At 46.2% G+C, this 21,907-nt stretch overlaps 2 protein-coding genes across 2 annotated transcripts in view; one reads left to right on the forward strand and one right to left on the reverse strand.

Annotated features, from left to right (window-relative positions):
* Window positions 1-8,688, reverse strand: part of LOC139301144 (WD repeat-containing protein 7) — a 99,774-nt gene extending 91,086 nt beyond the window's left edge. The window contains exons 1-8 of the mRNA XM_070924457.1: window positions 8,530-8,688; window positions 8,263-8,369; window positions 7,524-7,602; window positions 6,918-7,092; window positions 6,056-6,132; window positions 5,656-5,775; window positions 5,387-5,532; window positions 5,039-5,141 (exon numbers count right to left, since the gene is read on the reverse strand). Coding sequence (XP_070780558.1) covers window positions 5,039-5,141; window positions 5,387-5,532; window positions 5,656-5,775; window positions 6,056-6,132; window positions 6,918-7,092; window positions 7,524-7,602; window positions 8,263-8,369; window positions 8,530-8,688 — 966 coding nt within the window. The remainder of the gene's footprint in view (window positions 1-5,038; window positions 5,142-5,386; window positions 5,533-5,655; window positions 5,776-6,055; window positions 6,133-6,917; window positions 7,093-7,523; window positions 7,603-8,262; window positions 8,370-8,529) is intronic.
* Window positions 8,689-12,439: 3,751 nt separating this feature from the next.
* taf1c (TATA-box binding protein associated factor, RNA polymerase I subunit C) lies at window positions 12,440-21,032 on the forward strand. Its single transcript, XM_070925119.1, has 16 exons — window positions 12,440-12,568; window positions 13,113-13,224; window positions 13,697-13,746; window positions 14,145-14,240; window positions 14,515-14,582; window positions 14,710-14,963; window positions 15,473-15,604; window positions 15,694-15,811; window positions 15,933-16,004; window positions 16,090-16,225; window positions 16,490-16,618; window positions 16,875-17,064; window positions 17,197-17,334; window positions 17,560-17,746; window positions 17,780-18,977; window positions 19,728-21,032. Exons 1-16 carry the CDS (start codon window positions 12,440-12,442, stop codon window positions 19,995-19,997), a joined length of 3,279 nt encoding a protein of 1,092 aa, XP_070781220.1. The 3' UTR covers window positions 19,998-21,032.
* Window positions 21,033-21,907: the final 875 nt, after the last annotated feature.

Below are 21,907 nucleotides of genomic sequence, written 5' to 3' on the forward strand. Positions count from 1 at the left end.
GTAGATACCCTCACCCGTCAACTTTTACGCGTCTTAAAAAAGGCGGGTTGCTAACAAGTCTTCATGCCGAACACGGAAAGTCATCTACTCACTGGTTGTGTTTATACTATCTATCTGTCTATATATCTATATCCATCTATATTCTCTTCAAAGTGAAGCTCAGCGGTGGTGACGTTGAAGTAATGTGACCGTGCTGTAGTTTCTTTATAGCCTAATGTTTAGCTTTTTACTTCTGGCGATTCCATTTACGCTTCAAAAATCCTAAAAGCGGGTGTTCATTAGTGAAGATTATCTCGCTGAACAAAACGTGTCAGTGTCATGAACTTTTGTTTGCCACAGAGATTATTGCACATGAAAAACAACGGAAGTTGGGGGGGGGGAAACATCTTCAACACTCTTCGACTGCCAATTAATCAACTTGGCAGTTCTGCTTCAGGGTGGATTATTACTAATTTGGGCTTTATTCTATCAGAACACATAACAGAAGTTGACCAAACAGCCAATTTCCTAAAAAAAAAAAATCAGTCAAGTGTCTTTAACAAAGGGGTCATTGTGAATGAAGTCATTTCCAGGAGCTGCCGGTGGGTGGAGGGTTATGATGAGCCATCGCTGTGATAGTGATGGACAGGATGAAACCCAGTGAACCTGTGGGCATGTAAGAAGCATGGGCCGCCGTCACCACGGCAACTACAATATTTCAAAAGAGGTACGGAGGCAGGGAATGGCTGCAGTGTCCGGTGTGTACCACCATCGGTTAATACAGCTCATCTGAACACTGGGAACGATCAGTGGGGGGTATGCAAAGTGCCACCAAATGTTGTTTTTTTAAACACACACACACACACACACACACACACACACACACACACACACACACACACACACACACACACACACACACACACACACACACACACACACACACACACAAACTAAACCACATCTCATTAGAAGATGGGAATAAATAGATCCAACATCAGAGAGTGTTTTGAACAGACAGCAGTAGAAAGACAGAGAGAATATCAACGCATGGCGACTTGCTTTGTGTATTGGTGGCTGTTCTTTCCCCGAGTCACAGCAACAAAGTTTCTACACGTCAACTCTTTTGTGTCCCTAAAATTGTCTAGCGCGCCTCATCGGCGTTCATCCAGACAAACGTATAAGCTTTAAACTTTTGCCTGGTGAAGATGAGCGACCAAATTGAATCCAAAATGTCACGGTATTTCTGTCACTTCCTGTCTGTGTGTCTTTTGGTTCGTCACAAACTCAGGGACTCAAGAGGGTCATTGTTTAGTTAAGAAGCAGCTTGGGGGACTTTGCATGCATCTTCATAAGTATGAAGACAGATGAGGAGGGTGATGGTGCTTTTTGGAGGAGGAGGAGGAGGAGGAGGAGTTGTTATATTTTAGTAGGAAGAGAGCATGAAATCAGGTGAACCAGTGAGTGAGGTCAGACCCTCAGTCAGGCAGGAAGGAAACCAAAGAGAGGAGCAAACAAAACGGGACAGTTCACTTTCAATGTCATCGACTCAGCGGCTTACACCTCTATTCCAGCACTTTGTGAATTTACACTGCAGCCCTCAGCCTCATTTTCAAACACCTGTAATTACTTCTCCTGGATGAAGGATCTGTTTTTGTCTCTTTTTAACTTCCAGACATTAATTATGGAGTTTATGGAATCATCTCGTGACTACATTGATAAAGAGATGCGATGTATCAGGATCGGTCAGATTTTTCTACTTTACTGCACAAATTGCAAGAAGAATTGCGCAAGAATTGACGTAAATTTGTAACTATATATATATAGGATCTGTCTGATTCAGCTCAGCAGGTGATTGATCGATCACAATGTACATTAGGTTTTAAATGAAGAAGACCTTTACCAGTTGCACACACATTTTAGCCAATACAGTAGCAAGTATCAAGTCAAAGTTAGTTTAAAGTTCATATTGACCAGCTAGTATTCTGTAAATTCCAGTGTTCTCTGAAGCCATATGATTATTTTCATTATCAGTATTAATAGAATCAAACATTTCTATGCACTTCTTACTGTCTTCGTCTTTCTATGATATTTTTCCAGTGCAGAAAGTTATAGCAATAAATGACAGCACTACAGACATTATTGAAACAGTCTGGAATGACATTGTTAATTGTGCAAACACAAATTCTCAGCTCGGTTATGCTAGGTTAATTAGCATTAGTCTTTGATGCAGCAGAGCCCTTTGAGTTCTCATACAGGCGAAATATTCCTCGACGTTTAGACCCACCAGGTGCTCTTTCATGACTTCACCTGCCTGTTTTCCACCACGGTGCGGGGTGAATGTGAGCCACTGAGTGGATGTCTGTCATTTCACTGCCGTTCTCACAGTTTGCTCCTCTCATCTCCGGTCATTATCGTCTGGCTGAGCTGCAAAGTCACAACTCATACATAAAGACACGTTGACCGTGGACCTATCTTAGCCAATGAAAAAAAAAAAAAAAAAAAAAAAGTGACTTATTCTCAAAAGTACATTTCACACCCGAGTACTATCTACACCGACCTCACTTCGAAAAAGAACCATACCACTGTTTTTACACATATTTGACCTTGACGTTGGCACTGGTTTGAGTTCATTTCTGTGAAAATCAGAGGTTGAAACTTGCTGCAGAGAGATAACCCATCACAGTCAACATTTAGTCACCTTAGTCATCCTGATTTTTGCACTGCAAAAATTGTTAGATGATTCAAATGATGATTAAGTGTGACTAGGCAATGAATTGATCACATCAAGTCATTTGCAAAGCAAAAACATCCAACGTTCATCACTGTAAACTGAATATCTTTACAGGTTTACAGGTTTTAAAGTGTGAGTCTAACAAACCAAGCTATTTGAAGACTTCACCTTGACATTTTATATACTCGACAATTAACCAACTAATCAGAGTAATTGACACACCCATTGATAATGAAAACAGCTGTTACTTACAGCTCTAATGTTTTGCAAATGTTACCATATAGTAATATGTTTGCAGAGCAAATTCTGAAAACAAAAAACAGGTGCGTTCACGGATGCTCCGACACCATTTTATAATACAAGAAACAACAATCAACCAAATTCACATTATCCTTAATACAGGGCCCATTTTTGCTCATTGTTTGTCTTCTGGTCTTAATTCTACAAATATCCCATCAGTACAGGACGTATTCAAATACTGGATATTCAGCGGCAACGTAGAGAATGAACAATTTGTAGTCAACGGGCTAAAACATGCTCAACCACTGGTATGGTCCTTTAAATAGTACAATCTAACTTGAACCATTTTACACACCCACATGTAAACATTTGGCTCAATTAAGACACGCAAAATGAATTTTTGATTTCTAAAGATTATATTTCAAGGCTATAAAATGGTGTAAGCGCTGTAATTATGTCAATTTTAGGTATTGCAGCTCAGCCAACATGGTAAACCTTCCTTTTCCTGCCTCTGGTTTTCAATGTGCATTGTCTGGGGCTTACTGGCGCCTCTATTGGACGGTGGCGGTATAGCAGCTCTGCGGTGTAGAGCTCCATGTCACACCCGCTGGCAGGGAGGCACACCACCTCCACAGCCACCTCCTGCTCCTTCTCACCTCCTTCTCCTTCCTTCTGAGAGGAGTGAGGAGGGGTCAAAGGAGGGGGCACGGCAGCATCAGAGGACAGAACAATAAAAAGGAACAACAGAAACAACAAAAAAAAGGCACAGACAACAAAGAAATATATCTACAAGACAAACTATAAATACACATTTGACTACAACATACTGAAGGTCCAAAATGAAATCATAACTACGCCAAACACACAAAACACCAAGGGTCACACACGGACTAATCTCGACCATTCACTGTCTGATTTAACACTAAAAGGCACTGATGATTCAGATATTCTTAGTAAGTAGTAAGTTTGTGGATTTCATTGTTATTGGTTTTAATTAGTTATTTGATGCTACAAAAAGGGGGGTGTGACGTCATGATTGACAGCTGTGACTGTCTGTGGCGTGCTCGTGAATGCGTCGGGCGGGCGTATGGGCGGGATCACCACAGCGCAGATTCTGGCTTCAAACGACGTCACCAGAGCTGGTACAGCGGGAGGAAGTGGACGCCATCGTCGGGCCATCTTTATATACGGTCTGCGTTAGTCTATGAAATGACTGGAAAATTACTAAATGACTAGGTCTGATCCACGTGTCTGACGTGAGCCCTGATGATCTTAAATCAAATCAAACACCATCAATACAGAGTATTTCCCATACATAGGCTCTAATTGGGCGGCCAGCACGGGTAGATTACGACACGCAAAATAGTGTATTTATCTGCATGCGTGGAACAGAAATTCTAGGGTGCCAGAGGGCGGGACATTTTGGCAGAGCACCAGGTTGTTGTCGATCAGCTGTAGCATGCTAATCGGCTGAGCCCGGTTAGCGATGTTAGTCAAGCTCGTGCGGTGACGCTGCCGCCCGAATGGCCGTGACATTTAGATCCACTGTATGGGAGCATTACAGCGTCCCGGTACAGCAAAAATGGACAACGGTTGGTGTCAAACTGTGTGCCACACACTGTGTTTGCTAGTCGGGTTAGCCCAGCTCATATAGCTAAGACCATCTTTATAAAAAAAACATGAAACATAAGCCAGATACGGAAGCCCCTCCATATCAATTGTTGTTTAGGCTTTAGTCAAGTATTACATCTCTGGAAACAGGTACCTCAAACAGCTAAATCGTTAGCCAACAAATGGCGTCTGTCTGTTATTGGAGGGATTTAATATAATTTGTCAGGCACAAAAATGACACAATCTTAGTTTGCAATATTTTTGCTGAATATTGCAAATGGAACTGTTCCCTTTTTTTTTATAAAAACAACAAAAATCATTAATGTGTTAGATTAGAAGCTGAAACTGACTTGCTGAAATTTCCAAGCATTTGATCTAAATTTCCACCTCTCAGTTTAGTTACAGTGAAGTGTCCGACGTGTGCGTTTATGATACACCGATAGCTGGACACAGGGTGAAGGACAGGGGACTGACCTGTTTGTCCGAGTGGCCGGCAATGCTGTAGACCAGCGGAGGGATCGAGCCTTCTTTGGTCTTCCCAACATCACTGCGGAAATGTTCGCTAGCAGGCAGACAGCTGAGGAATACACACACACACACAAACACACACAATAAGTCTAAGTGTACAGTATTAGCGCGGCACGTTTTATACATTGTCACAAAAAGCCATGGACGCCTTTTAACTCCTCAGCTTGTGCAGCTCCCACGACTTTAGCTGAGCCATGACAAGTCCGTGCTCTTCTTCTGTGGTGTTCACACCATCGTGCGTAGGTATCATGATACCGAGCGGGGGTGTGAGAGCCCGAGGAGCAGCGGGTTTACCTGGCGGGCAGCTTGTAGATGTAACTGCAGCCGTCTTCGGTCCAGATGATGACTTTGTCTGCGGCAATGAACTCTCCTCCGGTCCAGGCCTGCTCGCTGTCACTTGGTACCGAGCAGAGCAACGAGTAGTCACCTGCATCAAACACCTGCCACACACGTGAGAAAAAGGGATACACGTATTCATTAATGTAGCCGTCAGCTCGGGAAAATTCTCAGGTCCATGCAGTACTCGGCATGTCGTGTAAGTTAGTGGTACTGCAGGTTCTTACCCTCCAGTACTTGGAGCAGACGACCAGGAGGCTGCTCTGAGTGAAGGTACAGAAGGAAATACTCTGACAGCCGTGACAGTAGATGGGTTTGGACTCTTCTTCAAACACAGGGTCCAGGTCCTGAACGCAGACAAACACACAGTTGTTCATCACTTCAGAGGACATAACATTGACTTACATCCATTGCCTGGAGGCTTACCCTAACCATAAACCAGGTCTTCATCCTAAAATGTAATGATTTGGGGACTTGCGGTTGGTCCTCAAAAAGGAAGGCGAGTCCCCACAATGTGACTGTGTGAAACAGATGTATGTCCCCAGAACATGAGTAATACATGTCTCCACACACACACACACACACTACAAATAAATTTAATAAAACAATATCTGTATGGCGGTATACCTGCATCTTGCTGACCTCAGCTGTGATGATCCAGACCTTCAAAATCCCCGTCACGGACACCGCCACCACTGTGTCCTCTACATGGAGACAGAGAGACAGGGTCAAAGTCCAAGCCATATCAACATCTGTAGGTTTCACGTGGAAACATGCCGACATTTAACATGTTTGTGCAATGTGATCACGTTCGTTCCAGCATTACTCTAAAGGGAGAGCTAGAAGTGGAAAGCATTGGTGATGTATCCATCCAGAGCTTCATTACTTTTTAATAAATGTTTCACCTTAATACAACAAGCTATTAAAGAATTCACTGAAGGAAACGCAAATGTGTTTCTGATAACATTAAAAAACGACCGCGCCCCGGTAGCTCACCTGGTAGAGCGCGTACCATTTAAGGCTCAGGTTCAATCCCAACCCGGGTTTATCTTTAAAAAAAAACCAAAAAACGACTGCATTCCGTTTAGGTGAGCTCGCTCCAGAGTGCCTGGTATTGTGCATGCTGGCTCTCTGGCATGGCTTACTGGGACACTTGATGGGACTGAGTCATCCCCTGTGCTTTTCCTTCTATTACAAGTCAAAATGTCTGCCGTGAAAAAGGTCTATAGTACCGAGTATTGGTTTTAACGAGCTGGCATCTTATCAGGTTACTCAAATTCAAATTGTGCACTGAGCAAAGAAAAACAATAAATTACGGGGAGGACCAGCTGAAAAGCAGCAGGTAACTGGGGCTGTAAATATGAAGATGAAAAACCACAGACATACTGGTATGTGCTCCGAAATAGGATTAACATGGGATATTGAAATCCCCTGCCCTCCCCTAGAGAAGCAAATCCCAAAATCCCCTCCACCCACCCGTGTCTCTCACCTTGTGTTCGGTGGGATCGGATGATGCTCATGGAGCTGATCCAGTCAGGAGAGATCTTGGACACCAGCGAGTACAGGACCTCCAGGCTGGTGGCGTCCACCACGAGGATTTCTGGGTAATGGCCGTTGCAAAGCAGGCGTCCCTCCCTCTGAGTGCCGATGGTGAACTGATAGAACTGAAGAAACCGCAGAGGAGAGGGAGAAACGTGGAGGAGAGATGAGGAGTCAAATGACCACAACCTGAAAAGAAAAAATATCCCCCTGCCTGTCCTGGTCTGCTTTTAATATGAAAAATCGGCCGGACGTGTTGATTTTCACTGACAGTCGGCATCGGCAAAGTAGACGTGATTGGAAATAACTATTGAATGACGAGTATTTGTGTTAAAAAGAGAAACTGAGAGCAGCAGAGCGGCGAGTATGACATGACTTGTGGAAACGTATATTATGATGAAATTACCACGTGAGCTACACCCCTCAGTATTTTATTTTTTTTTAGCCACTGGCCTTTTAATTGTTTGTGTTTATGCGAAACAAAGCTAGTATTGGAATACCAGCTTTTTATTTGAGAATGAAGGGCATTGCGAGAGTGTGTGTGTGTGTGTCTTACTTGTATGTCAGTGTGAGCACAGGCCAGCTTGGTGAACTCTATACAGCGTCCGTCGTTCACGTCCCATAAGCACATCTCTCTGAAAACACGAACAAACTGGAGTTAGACATACATGACAAGGACATTATCTGCAGTTAAACTTCCGTCCTGGGATTTACGTTTACAACTTGTGTCTCACCTCTCCTATTTGACTGATATTAAAGTTTTTTGGTATATATGGTAACTGACAAGTACATTTAGCAAAGTTAAATAATGCAAATATTTACAAAAGAAGTTTGATAGTTTGTTCCCTTTAACAGTGATAACAGTTACAGTGGTCAAGTCAGTTTATCCGTAGAGCACATTTACAAACAACAAATGTGGTTTTACAGTGCTTCACAGAGCGTACTCTTATGTGATTGCATTACAATACCCTGTGTAGTCCTGAGTAGTGCTGTAGCCACTGATAAACTGATGAGTCACCTGGCGTTAAATGAACTGACTGCAACTTAAGACAATCCGTCAAGTCATTTTGGTCGAGTCAAACCACCACACGTGGAAAACACGAGCTGGTCACATCTCCTCCTCATATGAGCAAAAAGTACTGGGACAACTGGTGCGTGAGTGACAAGAAAAGTGTGGAAGATTCTGGAGGAGTTTTTAAAAAGTTGGGGTCATTCTGTAAGGCAATTTTAGAGCAAGCAATCACGATCAATATGAAACTTCTGATAGTGTGTGTGTGTGTGTGTGACCTACTCACCCACTCTCTGATGCACTGACGATGTACTGTTTGTCACTGCAGGCGCTGGCTTTAGACAGACAGGTGATGGAGGCTGTGTGACCAAACAGCATGGCCCTGGGACAAATCTGAGCAGGGCAGACAGGAAGAAAAGTAAAAGAAGAACGAGGGGGGGTGGGGGGGGGGTTATAATAAGATGACAAGACGCAGAGTAAATAACAGATGGGTGAAAAACGCACACACGCAAACCACTAACATCACCAATATCATCACCACCCTCGTCAGTACCTCCAGCTCAGGTGTCATGTCCCAGAGGCAGATCTGTCCGTCGTGGCAGCCGGTGATGATGGTGCTGAAGTCGTCCATCACCAGCAGGCTGCTGATGCAGTGGGTGGGTGCCGTGCGGCCCCAGAGCACTATGGGTAGAACCAGGCTGTTCCCCGACATTATGCTGATGTGTCTTGGGACAAAAACAAAAAATGATGAGGCACGGATCTGAAGACTGGCAGTACAGTACGGTACAGTACAGTCTCAAGGTGATCCGAGCCATTGGAGCAGCCTGCCCGAGGAAATGTGGACATCTTACCTACCTTTTTAGCCTGGCTTTGGCTTGGACTGTTCTACGGCCATGTTGTGACTCTAATCTTTCACCGTTTGTGTTGCTTTTTTAATTCTCTATTTTTGTTTAACCTTTATTTAGACAGGTGTCCTCATGGGGTCTCACTCTGGAGAGTGACCTGGTCAAGACAACAGCAGTTTCTTAATCCAGTCTATTGTTTCATTTTCATGTATGTACTCACGTTATTAATGTTATGCTGCTTATACTGCACAAATCTGTATGGAAGGTCCAATCCAATAAAGTATGATAATTAATTAATGAATTGGTTAATTGATTGGGTTGCTTTATACCCATAACGGTGTGCAGGGGTATTTCTATGACTTGAAAATGAATACTTCTTTCGTATGTTTTATATGTTGACGGATTTTTCCACCGAGACTGGTAGTTTATAGCCGAAAGACGCCAAACACATAGCACGTTAGCATGCTAATATGCTAACGTTTGGCACATTATCGTAGACATGGTAACATGCTGGCATTAACGTGAACGTATACGCAATCATCACGACCTGTCACACCGGTACATTAACGCATTGGCCCCGCCACAGGCACAAACGCGCCGTCAAGGAGTCACGAACCGGCGCCATGTCATGAAAACATCAACAGTTTGTGTATTCGCGACTCAGGTGAATAATTAACCTTGGCGTTACATTCAGGTTTAAAGGCTGCGCAGCGGCACGTTTGGGGACGGAGTAAAGGGGGGGGGGGTAACGGTGCGTTTAATTCAGTCAGCTGCAGGACAGTCAATGACACCTGGGAGGGGGGGCAGCAGTGAGGAATTCTTCTTGAACTTAATGCTACCTGCCACTGACTACCAGACGTTAGAGGACAGATTAGCCGCGCAGCGCATCTATGAAGCGCTAACGCTAAACTACACCTGCAATGTCGCGACTACCGGGTTAGCAACATGGCTAACGGAACCACAACACAACGTTGGAAATTGTAAGTGCGTACCAGAAAAAAAAAGGCAGGGGGGGGGGTCCTACTGGAACATGTCCTAATGGAAGGCTTGTCGACGAACGTTTCCCTCCGTGGCCGATAAAAACAGCAATTGTCCTCCTTTTTCGCCTTGTTTTTAGCTGCTTGTCCCACCGGCCGATCTGTTTCTGTCAGCTGATCACGCGACGACTGAACACCCTCGTCCGGTCGCGTTTTTTCAAAGTAAAAGCATGCAGTATTCGTTTTTCCAAGGATGAGCCTACGAGAAATCCCCTCGGTATCAAGCGAGTATCGTTATTGCACGGACGAAAACAACCAAAATAAATAACACACACGTGTAAAAACGTACAGACTTTGTTAACATGGAGCCCAAATATGTAGTCTCCCCGCTCGTTATTGTTGACTTAAACTGAGCAAACGTCAGCCACGAAATGCAAAAAGGAGCTTCACTGTAAAGGCTGAAAAACAGGTTTTCAACGGACAGCACGGCGTCAGTGTGGAGAGGCCTGCAGGACATCACCAACTACAGGGGACCACCCCCCACCCCCCACCTCCCAATACTGCAGTGACCCATCAACCCATCACAACAATCGCTCAAAATCAACAGGGGGGCGCGTACAGCTCTGTTTCAGGACTATGGACAGCGCCGCACCTACACAAGCGCCCCATGATCCACCATTTTTACTTCACACTTGCTTACCTGCGGGGCTGAGCTTGTCTCTCAGTCGGTCAGAATGGACTACTACCTCTACAAATGTGGTTCAAAAAAAAAAAAAAAATAGGGTAGCTCATTCTGTCAGGCAAGGAAGTGTCTATTCGAAAACACTTGAAAAATAAGAAATATATGCAAATAAATGCAAAAATGCATTGTCAACACCCAGACAAACACGTCATGGAACAGGAGAAGTGGATTAATACAGGAAATGCTTCATCATGAACATCAAAAAAACCCAAAGAGCTTTTGGAATAATATCTTGTGCTGTGTGTGCAGGTTGCTCGCTGTTATAATTCAACGCACTTGACCTATTTTTTAAAAGTTTTTTTTTTTTTTTTTTTAAAACCACTGAAATACTGTTGTTGATAATGAATGTTTGGTTCCATGCCGCCCGTGTATAATGCCTTTGAATGGGCGTATAGCACTGTGTAATTATAGTTATAGGCACTCAAATATTTATAATGCTTTACAACAATAATCAAAAAGTATTTCATGATGACTTATCAGGTCGAGCATCATAATCATAAGCATTGTTGGTCACTCACTGACATTCTTTTGGCAAGGATCATAATGTGTTGTAATTGTAATAGTTGGCGGTATATCTTCTAAAAGCAGCAGCTCCAGTGAGAAGCGCCGCAGAGGAAGTTGTTGAGGATTTGCCGCTGGATGTGTACCGACCGCTTCTCCCGGATCTGCCAGTCATCCCGACAGAAAGCTGCAGAAACATCCGCTGCTAAATACAAGCACTAATGGCCCCCCCTTCTGTCCTCCCCAGGACGTCATTTCTCGTGTTGAATAAAGGTGAAAAGGCCATCAAACACTGATTTAAGCTGTTGCACTTCCTTGGTGTTTCTATAATCAATCATTAGAGGTTCAATACAATTTCTTTTTTTTTTTCTGGTCAACTTTACAAGCTTTAGCACGTTGAGCCTCCACTGCCTTCTCAGTAAGAGCCACATTCCTTTTCCCTTGGCGTCAAACCAAAACGAAATCCAAACAAGCCCAAACAGGCCTTGACTGAGGAACCTAAAGGTGGCTCCTAAAATGGGGTCCGGTGGTGCTTCGCTCATGTTGTAGCACCAAACTACCACTAGATGCCGCCAAACCGCTTACAATGAAGTCATTGAAAACAAACAGGAAATTATGCAGACTTGCTAGAAATGGCTCAGACAGATTGCGTGTGACGAATAAATCGACAGACGGTTGTTATGGACTACATTTTGTCGATACCCCCCCGGACGGCAATCAGCTACTCTCGGCTACTTTCGATTCAAGCCGGAACTCCTCTCAAACCTCCACCTCCGACACGCGCATTTAGCCTTCAAAATAAAAGCCCAAAACGTTTTGCTAAGATTTTATTGATTCACTTTTTCTTTTGTATGTATGCTGCAGCCAGCATTCCTTTAAAAAAAATGTCCTGAAGGTGGATGAAATTAAGAGCATTTATTTGTTTTGACAAGAAAGACGTTTCTCGTTCATCTCCTTTCCATATTTCAGGAATAATTAAGGCGGGGGGGGAAAAATAAAATAAAACCAAACCGACCGGAAGTTGTTGCTGCTGAGTGCTGCTCACACGCGCAGCTTTGACTGTCGTTTTCTGGTCCGCGCGGCTCTGCACGTGTTCGGTGTGATACGCTGTGGGGGGGTTTTTTTTTTTTTGGACAATTTTGCCACGTTTCTATTGCGTGTTCTCGGACCCCGTCCGCGTGCTTCGACGTGCGTGGCTTGTAGTCTGTGTTGCTGCACGCGTGCCACGGCGGTCCGAAGAGGGGGGGGGGGGGTCGTTGTTTATTCGCGCTAGCTGCGGTGCTAGCGCTAGCTGAGCTGGAGAACAACATGTCCAGACTCGTTCCCAGACACGCCGAGAGAGGACGTGAAGACACGCGGGCCGTTAGAAACCCGTGGCAGCTCTTTTAAAATTCGGCAATGACGAGTGAAACGGACCACCAGTTTCCACGGCAGCTTTTTCCTTCGTTTTACAACTGCGGACCGCCGGACTCGGTCCTGAAACACTGCGCTGGGAACTGGGGCTCCTACGACCGAGTCCGACCGCAGGTGGGTCAGCTGTCAGCAGCTCAGTGCCGCTGACTGACGCCGAAATACGGAGGAGTGTGACTCCGAGTCATACCTGTGAATGTACAGGAACTACGTCAGATAATTACAACATTTTAAGGTCTTTTGTTCATACTTTTGTAGTTTTACGCAAGTTATTTCTACGCTGTGGTTTTGCTACTTTTACTTGAGCACAAGGTCTGAGGACCTCTTCCATCACTGATAGTAGATTTGCAACGACTGGTTTAAAGCAGGACCCCCCTGTGTTTGTCATGAAGCCAGCACAAGTGTGTTGCAAGCAAAATAAGTTCAAATTCAAAAGAAGGGGGGGGGTTAAGTAATTAAATATTACTTTAAATGTATGCATTTTGACACACCTTTTCATTGTGCCTAACTGTTAATGTGTGTGTGTTGGTTTTCAGTGTAATCCTTTGGTTTTTTTTTGGGACTGTTGCAAGGACTGGATCAGCATTTCGAAGAGGTCATCTGTTCTGTATGCGTGCTGTCAGACTTTTTCTTTACTGTTTGGTTTTGTTTCTGGTTTCAGGGCGGCTCTGGTCCTCTCCCCAGCTGGACATTCGCATCCAGAAACCAGGTCAGAGGGGAGACGTGGCGTCCCACTGAGCCCGTACCGCTTCCCCTCATGTCTCCTAAGAACTGTGAGTCCACCGACAGCCGGTTTGTACACCAGTCCCTGTTCACCCTCCAGTTCAGATCTGAAGCGCTGAAGCAGGTCTGAGATTCTACTCTTAATGCCCCCGATATGTGTTGTCACATTAAGTAAAGATGGGAAAACCTGCAGAACAACGGCCGACACATTGGAGGGTCGGTTTTTCGTCTCTCCAGCAGATAGTCTCACAGTTTTTGAGAATATCACAAAACAAAACAAATAAATCTTGAAGTGATAGAATCAGACCCAAACATACAGGAGGCCGTTCTGTCAGAAACAAGGAGATGACACAAAATGACTTTTATATTCAACAAAATATTTAGGAGAACAGTAAATATGTTCAAAATTTCATACAAACATCCTAAATCCTGTTGGACATTTGTCCTACTGTATACGTCTTTCCATCTGTTTGTATGTAAACGTATTATATCACTATTATTTATACTTTTTTTTCCCCCCAGCTGTCCTTTGGCCTTCAACGCCCCCAGATCCGCTGGACTTCACAGAACACGTGAGTGCCACGGTGATCTGATCTGTCTCAGATGTGTACCATGGACCTTTTTTTTTTTTTTTTTAATAACCCTTAAATGCCAAGGCGGTGTTACATGACATATTATTAACAATAACAAACACACAACAAATGTGTTTTTGTCATTTAGGACATTTTAACTATCACATTCAACTACATGTTTCAGAGTAACCGGTTATACAGGCTACTGTAGCGTCTTACTTGCCATACAGCCGTACCATTATGACTTAGACCGTAAAAGGTTACACCTGCAACTGTGGTCTCTCCTGAACCCTGACCTAACCCTTCCCCCTATTCTGTAAAATCCACTATGCACATGCAGGCGATATCCTATCAGTGCGTCTCGCAACCCATCGTCTCTAAACAGCTTTTGCGTTTAGATGCAGAACTTCGTCGTGGATCACTGCCAGGACGCCTTCGGGTGCATGAGTGAACTTCTAGGCGAAAACTTCTACTTCAAACAAGGAGTGAAAGAGGTGAGTTTCACAAGAACAGATTTTACTTTCCCTTTTTCTTTTTTGGCCTTTCTTTTTTTTTTCTTTTTTCTTTTTAATGATTTTATAGACTGAAATATGACTCTCCAGTTGTGTTTCTTGTCCGCTCTGTGTCTGGGCTATGGAGTGAAAAATGTATGAATGTGGAATGTGTGGATCCCAGGCCTGTGTTGTGTGACAGATAAAAACCTGCTCCCAGCTGGAGGCAGCGTTGGTCGTTCTTCATGTCATCAGAATGTGTGTGTCTTTCTTGCAGACACACCGGAAGGATTCAGTCCACATGTGGAAGGTGAAAAACGTCCTCGACATGCTGCAGTTTAAAATGTGAGTGGACCTGACTGACAGGTGTGAAAGGGAGCGTCTGCGGAGAGGAAAGAGGTCAAATCTGTGAATGCTTCTGGTTGTTTGATTGGTGTTTTTATTTTGTATCTCTTTTTTTTTTCCCCCCCAGATGTCAGCAGTCCTATGCCTCGAGAGCGATGGACGGGTACTGCGCCCTGCTGTCGGACGTGGTGCACGACGTCCCCCCTCAGCTGCTGGGCTCTCTGCTGTACGAGGAGCTGACCGAGCAGAGGGACCGCCTGCTGTTCTCTGAAGGAGCCACGGGGGGCGCGCTGGCCTTTGTCCCCTTCTCACAGAGCGGCGGCAGCGGCCCCCAGCATGGCTGCCTCCTCTACCCGGGAAACCAGGGACGGGACTGCCTCAGTATCCTGCAGATCAGATGAGATACTGGAGTTTTAAGACAACGATTCATGACTCATTCAGACTCATGAGCTCTGAGGCCACGATGTTTGGTGCTGGCAGCTAAATGATGCCGGTGACAGTTACTACCGATGGACGGCTAACTCGAGTAGTACTGACAGATTATACCCTGTAATTCACCACAAGTTTGATCATCATTGTAGTCCGTTTTCCAGCAGAAATGTTCATTCTCTGGTTTCAGCTTCTCCCCTCTGAGTGTGCGAACTGAATACATTTGGGTTTTGAAGTCTTGGCTGGACAAAACAACACATTTGAAGAGGGCACCTTGTGTTTTCTAAGATTTTCTAGACTAAACTAGAACCCGACCATCATGTTTAATCTGACTAACAGTCCAAAGGGGTGCTTGACTTACTATCATCTCCTGTACCTAAACATGTACAATGAGTGAGGAAGAGTGGCGTTTTTCCTGCTTTGAGTTTCTGCCGGTTCTGGTTCTTAACGCAGTACCTCAGACTTCCACAGAGTGGAGCTGCAGCACCAAAAAGGAAATTCTTCCTGTGTGGACGTCTGCAGCAAGGACCCGTTCAGCTTCCAGCTCAAAGGCCCCGTCAGACAGATCAGCCCCTCCTCCCTGTTCAATGACTGTAAGAACACCACGACAGCGTCAACAGGCTTGCAGTGCGGTTTTATAGTTTCCCCTGCAGACATTTGATCGCGCCTTTATCGCTTGCAGCTTGTGTCGCCGTGCGGTCGGACCGCCTGTGTGGAGTTTGGAGGTTCGGTGAAAGAAACGAGCCTCGTCTGCTGCAAGTCATCAACACGAAGGAGGTCGCGACCTGCGTCTGCGCCAGGTGAGCGATCGTCTGGGGGGGGGGGGGGGCATCGGCCCTCAGAGATGCGAAGTCATTCATTCCGGAGTTCCACGTTAGGAAAGGTTGTTAAAGTAACGTCCTCTCTGCTGTGTGTTGGCAGTCCTCATGTTTTAGGTGAAGTCCTGGTGGCGAGTGAGAGCGGAGCAGCGAACCTGTGGACTGTCGGCAGAGGGTGAGGGATGTTTTGTTTGCTTGTTTGTTTGTTTTTTAGAGAGACAAACACACAAGTCAAACTAAAATGAAATGATCCCCATCAGGATTCAGAAGGTTCGGGAGGAAGACGGCAACCTGTACTTCAACGCCAAGTCACCGTGGCGATGGTGCGAGTTCTCCGCCCACCCGCGGGTGATGCTGTACGCAGACAGGACGGGGGTGGAGCTCACAGACATCAGGGTGAGAGGCGTTTTGTGGAGTTTTTGATCAAGCTCCGCTCAGCAACTTCTTTTAAAATGTCAGTTCAACTTTATGCTCCTTCATTTCTCGCTGTTACTGTTTGAGTATTTTGTTTCATTTATTTTGCATTCTCAATCTCCTTGTCCCTCCTCTTTTTCTCCCCCCATGTCCTTCCTGACATTCTTCTCCTCCCCCTCCCCCCTCCTCTCTTGCTTTTCTCCCCGACCCATCCTTTCCTTTCCCCTTCCTCCTCCATCACTCCAGGCGAGTCCTGTCTCAGGTCACACTCTGTTTCGTATCAGCAACACCTCGGAGTGTCGCAGTGGGGAGAGGCTCATCCTGTCCAAATATCTGGGAGACGTCCACTCCTTCCACCACCTCATCACCACTCAGGTGCATGACCGTGAATCCAAAACGACACACAAACACGTCAATTGTTTTAAGTTTTGTTTTTCCGGCTGAATTTGGGGAAATGTGTCTAAAATGATGCACAAGACGGAGAGAATATTTCTGTTTGGTGGAATGGTGCAGTACCTGCGTGTTACCACTAGGTGTCAGGGCTCTCATAGGTGTATGTTTTTTGTTTCAGAATGTATCGTTCACATTTATTCTGACTGAACCTCTCTGTCTCTCTCTCTCTCTCCCTCAGTACTCAGCCTACATCATGGACGAGCGTTTCCCCACCGTGCCCATGCTCAAGTGTGATCACATGATGCAGTCCCCGCCCCTGTTTTGTCACATTGTTCCTGGCTCCGCCTCCTCCGGCTCCGGGGCTGGGACCGCTAAGGTCCTGCTGGGCGCCCACGGTTCTCAGGAAATCACACTGCTGCAGTACTCGGGTCAGTCGATCAAAGGAATGAAATCAGTATTGGTCCCTTTTGTAAGCTCAAGAGACGTTCAGGTTCTGCCTTGACCATGTGGTTAAAACTCCCCCTGTGTGTGTGTGTGTGTGTGTGTGTGTGTGTGTTCAGGAGGCAGGGCGGAGGCCTGTTTCAGTCGAGGTCCTCCTCAGGCTCTGCTCAGACCTAGAGACAGCCTGAAACACCTTCCAGTTCAGATCCCTCACCGCCAGGACACCGCCACCAACAGACTGTCCTCACCTGCCGCAGGTATGGCTAGACGAGGGGGGGGGGGGGGGGGGTGTTCCTGTGTATGTGTGTTAGAGTTTTAGACCTTCAGAATGAAACAATGCAGGTGGACATGCATCTCAAATATACTGTCCGCATAGTGGGGTTGCCAGGTTTGAGCTCTGTCCTAACTCTACTCTCAACTAATTGGTGACTAGCTTGTTGGCTAACAGGATAAAACGTTAAACCTTTTTGTTTTGTCATCAGGTCTGACTTGCATCCAGAAGAAAGAGGGAAGAGGAGCAGGTGGCAAGGAGTGCATCTGCATCCTACAGCTGACGGAGGCGGGAGACATTTTCTACCAAATCCTCGAGCCCGAGCAGCCGGACGCCTCTCCACCTCCAGCAGCAGAGGACGACCCGCTGCCTCAACCGGCAGCCCAAAAACCGCCACAGCCAACCTTAAAAGAAGCCACACCGTCGGGGAGGAAAACAGATTCTCAGCCGGTTATAACGGACACGTCGAGCGATGAGGGCGCAATCAGTCCGACTCAGGATCCGACTGCGAAGAAGCTCGTGGCTGAAACACCGGAGAGGGAACAACGCGCGACGAACATGTACTCCGACTCTTCCTCTGAGGATTCAGAGTCAGCAGAGAGAGGCCGAAACCTGAAGCTGTCGTGGCTGCAGGTCGTCGTCAATGATGGTCCAGAGTTGGATCAAGAGGGCGGATTGGACTCCTCGGGTGTAAAGGATGGAAAGGCAGGCAAAGACAACACTGATGATACCGAGGGACCTGGCGCCGCCAAGGAAACGGTCTCCGGCTCCAGCGGCTCGAGGCACAGTGGTCCCTCCGAGCTTCAGGCTCCGGTAAGGCTCAGCGACGGCGCTCGTGTCACGTGGAAACAGTGGCTTCAGAAGCTGATGCAGAGAAGTCGTGAAAAGAAGCCCCGCCCGCGCCGCCTGCCGCACTTCACGATACGAACCGCTGACTTCCACCTATCTGACGACGAGGCGGGAGACTCGACGGAAGAGGAGCGCGTGCAGAGCCTGAGTTGTGACATGAGGGCACTCATGTCTAAACGCTCGCTGCTGGTTCACAGCGCTGCCTCTACCCCCCTTGCGGCTCCAGATGCAGTACAGGTGCCAAATCTGGTGGACACAACCGCCTGGATAGATCAGCTCAGCCACCGCCTGACGGTCTCCTGGGAGGGGGAGGAGTTGTGGCGGGCGTGGTGGGCGGAGCAGTTGGGGCTGAACAGGGAGGAGAAGGTTGAGGCTCTGAAGAGGAAGAGGAGGAGGGAGAAGGAGGTGAAGAGAGCTGGCGGCCGGCGGCTGCTGCTGTCCGGGAGCTTCACCTCCTCTTGCAGCTACCAGTCAGAGCTGGACGAGTTCTCCGATTCGGCGGGCTGGTCCTCCGCGACGAGCCAGGGGTTGTGGTCGGACTCCGAAGGCATGATGTCTCAGTCCCAGTGCGGGACGCCAAGAGCTGAGACGCCCTCCGCCGTGATGACGGACACTCCAGTTCCCACGCCGACCGCCACACCACAAAGTGTTCAACATAGACAGGGTGGCCAGCAGACTCCCAGCAGCTCCCGCTCCCTGTCCCAGACGCCAAGACCTGACTCCACACCGGCAAGTCGGAGGAGGACCGAGGCCTACCTCCGCTCTCTGTTTGCACCGCAGGTAAGAGGAAGGTGACATGTAGGCCTGGCACTGACAGACGTATCTGTGCAGTCGACACAGAAGCGATGATGATTAAAGAACTACGTTGATTTGAGGGTAATTTCTCTTACAGCAACCTTTTTTTGAATCGCTGAGATGCGGGCAGCGATTCAGAGGTTTGGAACCAGGCCAGCTGGTGAAAGGCTACGTCCAAAACTAAAACGACTGAACATGCCTGTGTGCTAAACATTCCATGCTAACAGTTAGCATGCTTAATATCTTAAAGATGAACACGATATCATGCCGAATGAGTGCAGTGAAAAGAAATGGGAATGAAGTCTGCGTCCTTAAAGACATAAAAACAGTTCATTTGATGACCTTTCCTCAGGACAAGAGTTTGTTTTACCCCAATAATGGCAATGATCTAAGAATCATCAGTTCAGTGTTCTTTTATAAAGTGAACGTCACAGCCTCACTAGATTGACTGAGGCCATTGAGTAATACAAATTCAAAGTGTACAAACATATAAAACCAGCAGTATGCATTTTTTTTAATACCCCTTTTTGGGCGTTTTTGCCTCATTTTGACAATAGATGTGACAGGAAATGAGAGGAGGGATGATATGCATGAAAGGTCTCCAGCAGGACTGAAACCGGGGACACCAGGGTCAGCGTCCAAAATCCTTCGGTCACGAGGAAGGAAGGCCCTTCTGAAAACACAGCAATATAATTTGCCTTTTATACTCACTAACTGTTTCTGGTCCGTTTCCAGGATGAGCCATCCCAGCAGGACAGTTACTTCCTGGAAGAGCGGAGCACCGTGCACCCCCCACCTCCACCTGTGGCCTCCTCCCCTTCCTCCTCTCAGCGCCGCATCTCCCAGTGTGTCCCTCTGAAGAATCTCTGGGTGAATCTGTCCCAGGACGCTACCGCCTTGCCGAGTCTCTCCCAGTCTCTGTCCCTCTCCCAGAGTTCACAGGGTCGACCGGGGCTGTCGCAGGCGTCGCAACCCAAGAAGAAGAAGTCTCGAATGGGATTTTGATTCACTGGATGGTCTGACCGTCCGCCACACAGAAGGGGGAGTGTACCGTTTGGAATATCTGTCGCGTTCGTAATAACTGTGGACCGGACCAACCGGCCTCGGATTCAACTGAATGTCTTCGGCAGCCTCAGGGTTTGTAAAATGGATCTGTAACGGTATTATTCACTGGAATTGTACGCGCCAACCGGATCTAATCGAGGAGGATAAACTGAGTGCATGATGGGAAAGGATCCATCACACTGTTGATCCCTGTAAGACGTCTGGAGGCTGAAGAAGGTGGACTGCAAACCGGTTCGGTAGGACGGAGTGGAATTTATTACCTTTGTTTTGTGGTTGTTTGTTGTTTGCTATGGTGATATGCTGTGTGTGCATTTGTCTGTGACCTGAGCAGTCAGTAAGGCTGCTGGAATCATTCATTGTTTTTGTTTTGGTTTCCACGAGGCGTTCACACTGCAGGTGACTGAGCGGTTGTTTCACGGACAAATCTCCAGTTTACTGGGTTGGCATTACTTGGCATCGATGAAAATCACTTAGAGGTGGGGTTAACATGGTTGATTAACTCAAGCTGAAAAGTAAAAAGAGCAATAAACTGACTGGAGTTCTGCACGGACGAGTCTGTTCCCCTAGGCGTCATGTGAGACTCTTTGACTTGGACTACACTTGAATGTAGCGACATTAAACAATGATTTAACGTTAAATATGATACTGCTCTCATTTGTTGGAAATGAAAGGAGTCGTCCATCTTGTTCCTCACGGTGTGAAAAAAAAGTCACTTTAATTTGAAAGTGCTGAGATGTTCTTAGGAATTTCTGCATCCTGGCGTTTCCTCCCAGCATCTATCTTGTGTGTGTGTGTGTGTGTGTGTGTGTGTGTGTGTGTGTGTGTGTGTGTGTGTGTGTGTGTGTGTGTGTGTGTGTGTGTGTGTGTGTGTGTGTGTGTGTGTGTGTGTTCTTTCTTTTACTGATAAATGAAAGTACACCTCAATCGCTGTGTTCAAGCTGTTTTTATGAAACCTTTCTACACAAAACAGAACCAATTTTCTCAATAAAACCACAACTCAAATAAGACTTGGGTTTTCATTGGAAAAACAACCGGGACTCGTTAAAGCGCCCCCCACCCTCCCCACAGTAAACAAGTGGGAGCAGTCTGTCAGCTTGTGTGTGTCAAATGAGAGAACCTGGGGCTGTAATCGCAAAACATCCGCAAAGGTAAAAGTAGCTCCTAAAACAAGGGCCTTTTTTTTGACCCTTTAAAGTTCCTGCACAAAGAATAATTCACGACACATTTTAGCGCAATAAAAGAACAGTAGCTCTTAACTTGCTCACAGTCAGGTGACGCTTCTCGTCATGTTGGCGTTTAATAAAAGATCCGATGAACTTTTAAAAGCCAAATCGGCTCGCCAACTAATTGATACAATCCAGTAGGACTGGGGATGGTGGCTTGCACAGTTCCCCACCACGTCGGCACTGGGAAAAATGCAGTCTGCAGCTGCGGCTGTCAAAGCCAAACCAAACTGGACTTCAAGCCCGGATTTGTTCATCAGACTCAATAATCGCCAAATTAAATCAAGAAATGAAGCCGATTTCACTTGTTCTCTCAAGAAGCGCAGCTTTTGAAGAATAAAATTCAAGCACTTTAAAAGGTACCAAAAAAAAAAAAAAAATTCAAGACTCTCTAAGCCTTTATCGTCACATCTAAATCGTTTCTATGAATGCCATTGCAAAATATAAAGTTAACAGAATTCCTTCATTCCCGCAGCCATCAATGTATATTGTCACTGTGTTTATGTTACCAGCTGTTCATATCACCTTTGTGTGTTTTTGTTTTGTTTGTAACGCCCAGGAGACAAACAAATATGACGACGGGGGCGTTCCATTCCAGATATTAAAAGATTTTTGGATTGCGCGCAT

This window comes from Enoplosus armatus, chromosome 18 (genome assembly GCF_043641665.1).
Source record: "Enoplosus armatus isolate fEnoArm2 chromosome 18, fEnoArm2.hap1, whole genome shotgun sequence".
Lineage (NCBI taxonomy): Eukaryota > Metazoa > Chordata > Actinopteri > Centrarchiformes > Enoplosidae > Enoplosus > Enoplosus armatus.

What these genes read in the sequence shown, in the direction of transcription:
- taf1c (XM_070925119.1), top strand. Translation starts at nt 12,440, where the DNA reads ATGACGAGTGAAACGGACCACCAGTTTCCACGGCAGCTTTTTCCTTCG. An exon ending in TGGAGCTCACAGACATCAGG is followed by an intron (nt 16,226 to 16,489) that starts GTGAGAGGCGTT and finishes CCATCACTCCAG; the next exon opens with GCGAGTCCTGTCTCAGGTCA. An exon ending in ACCACCTCATCACCACTCAG is followed by an intron (nt 16,619 to 16,874) that starts GTGCATGACCGT and finishes TCTCTCCCTCAG; the next exon opens with TACTCAGCCTACATCATGGA.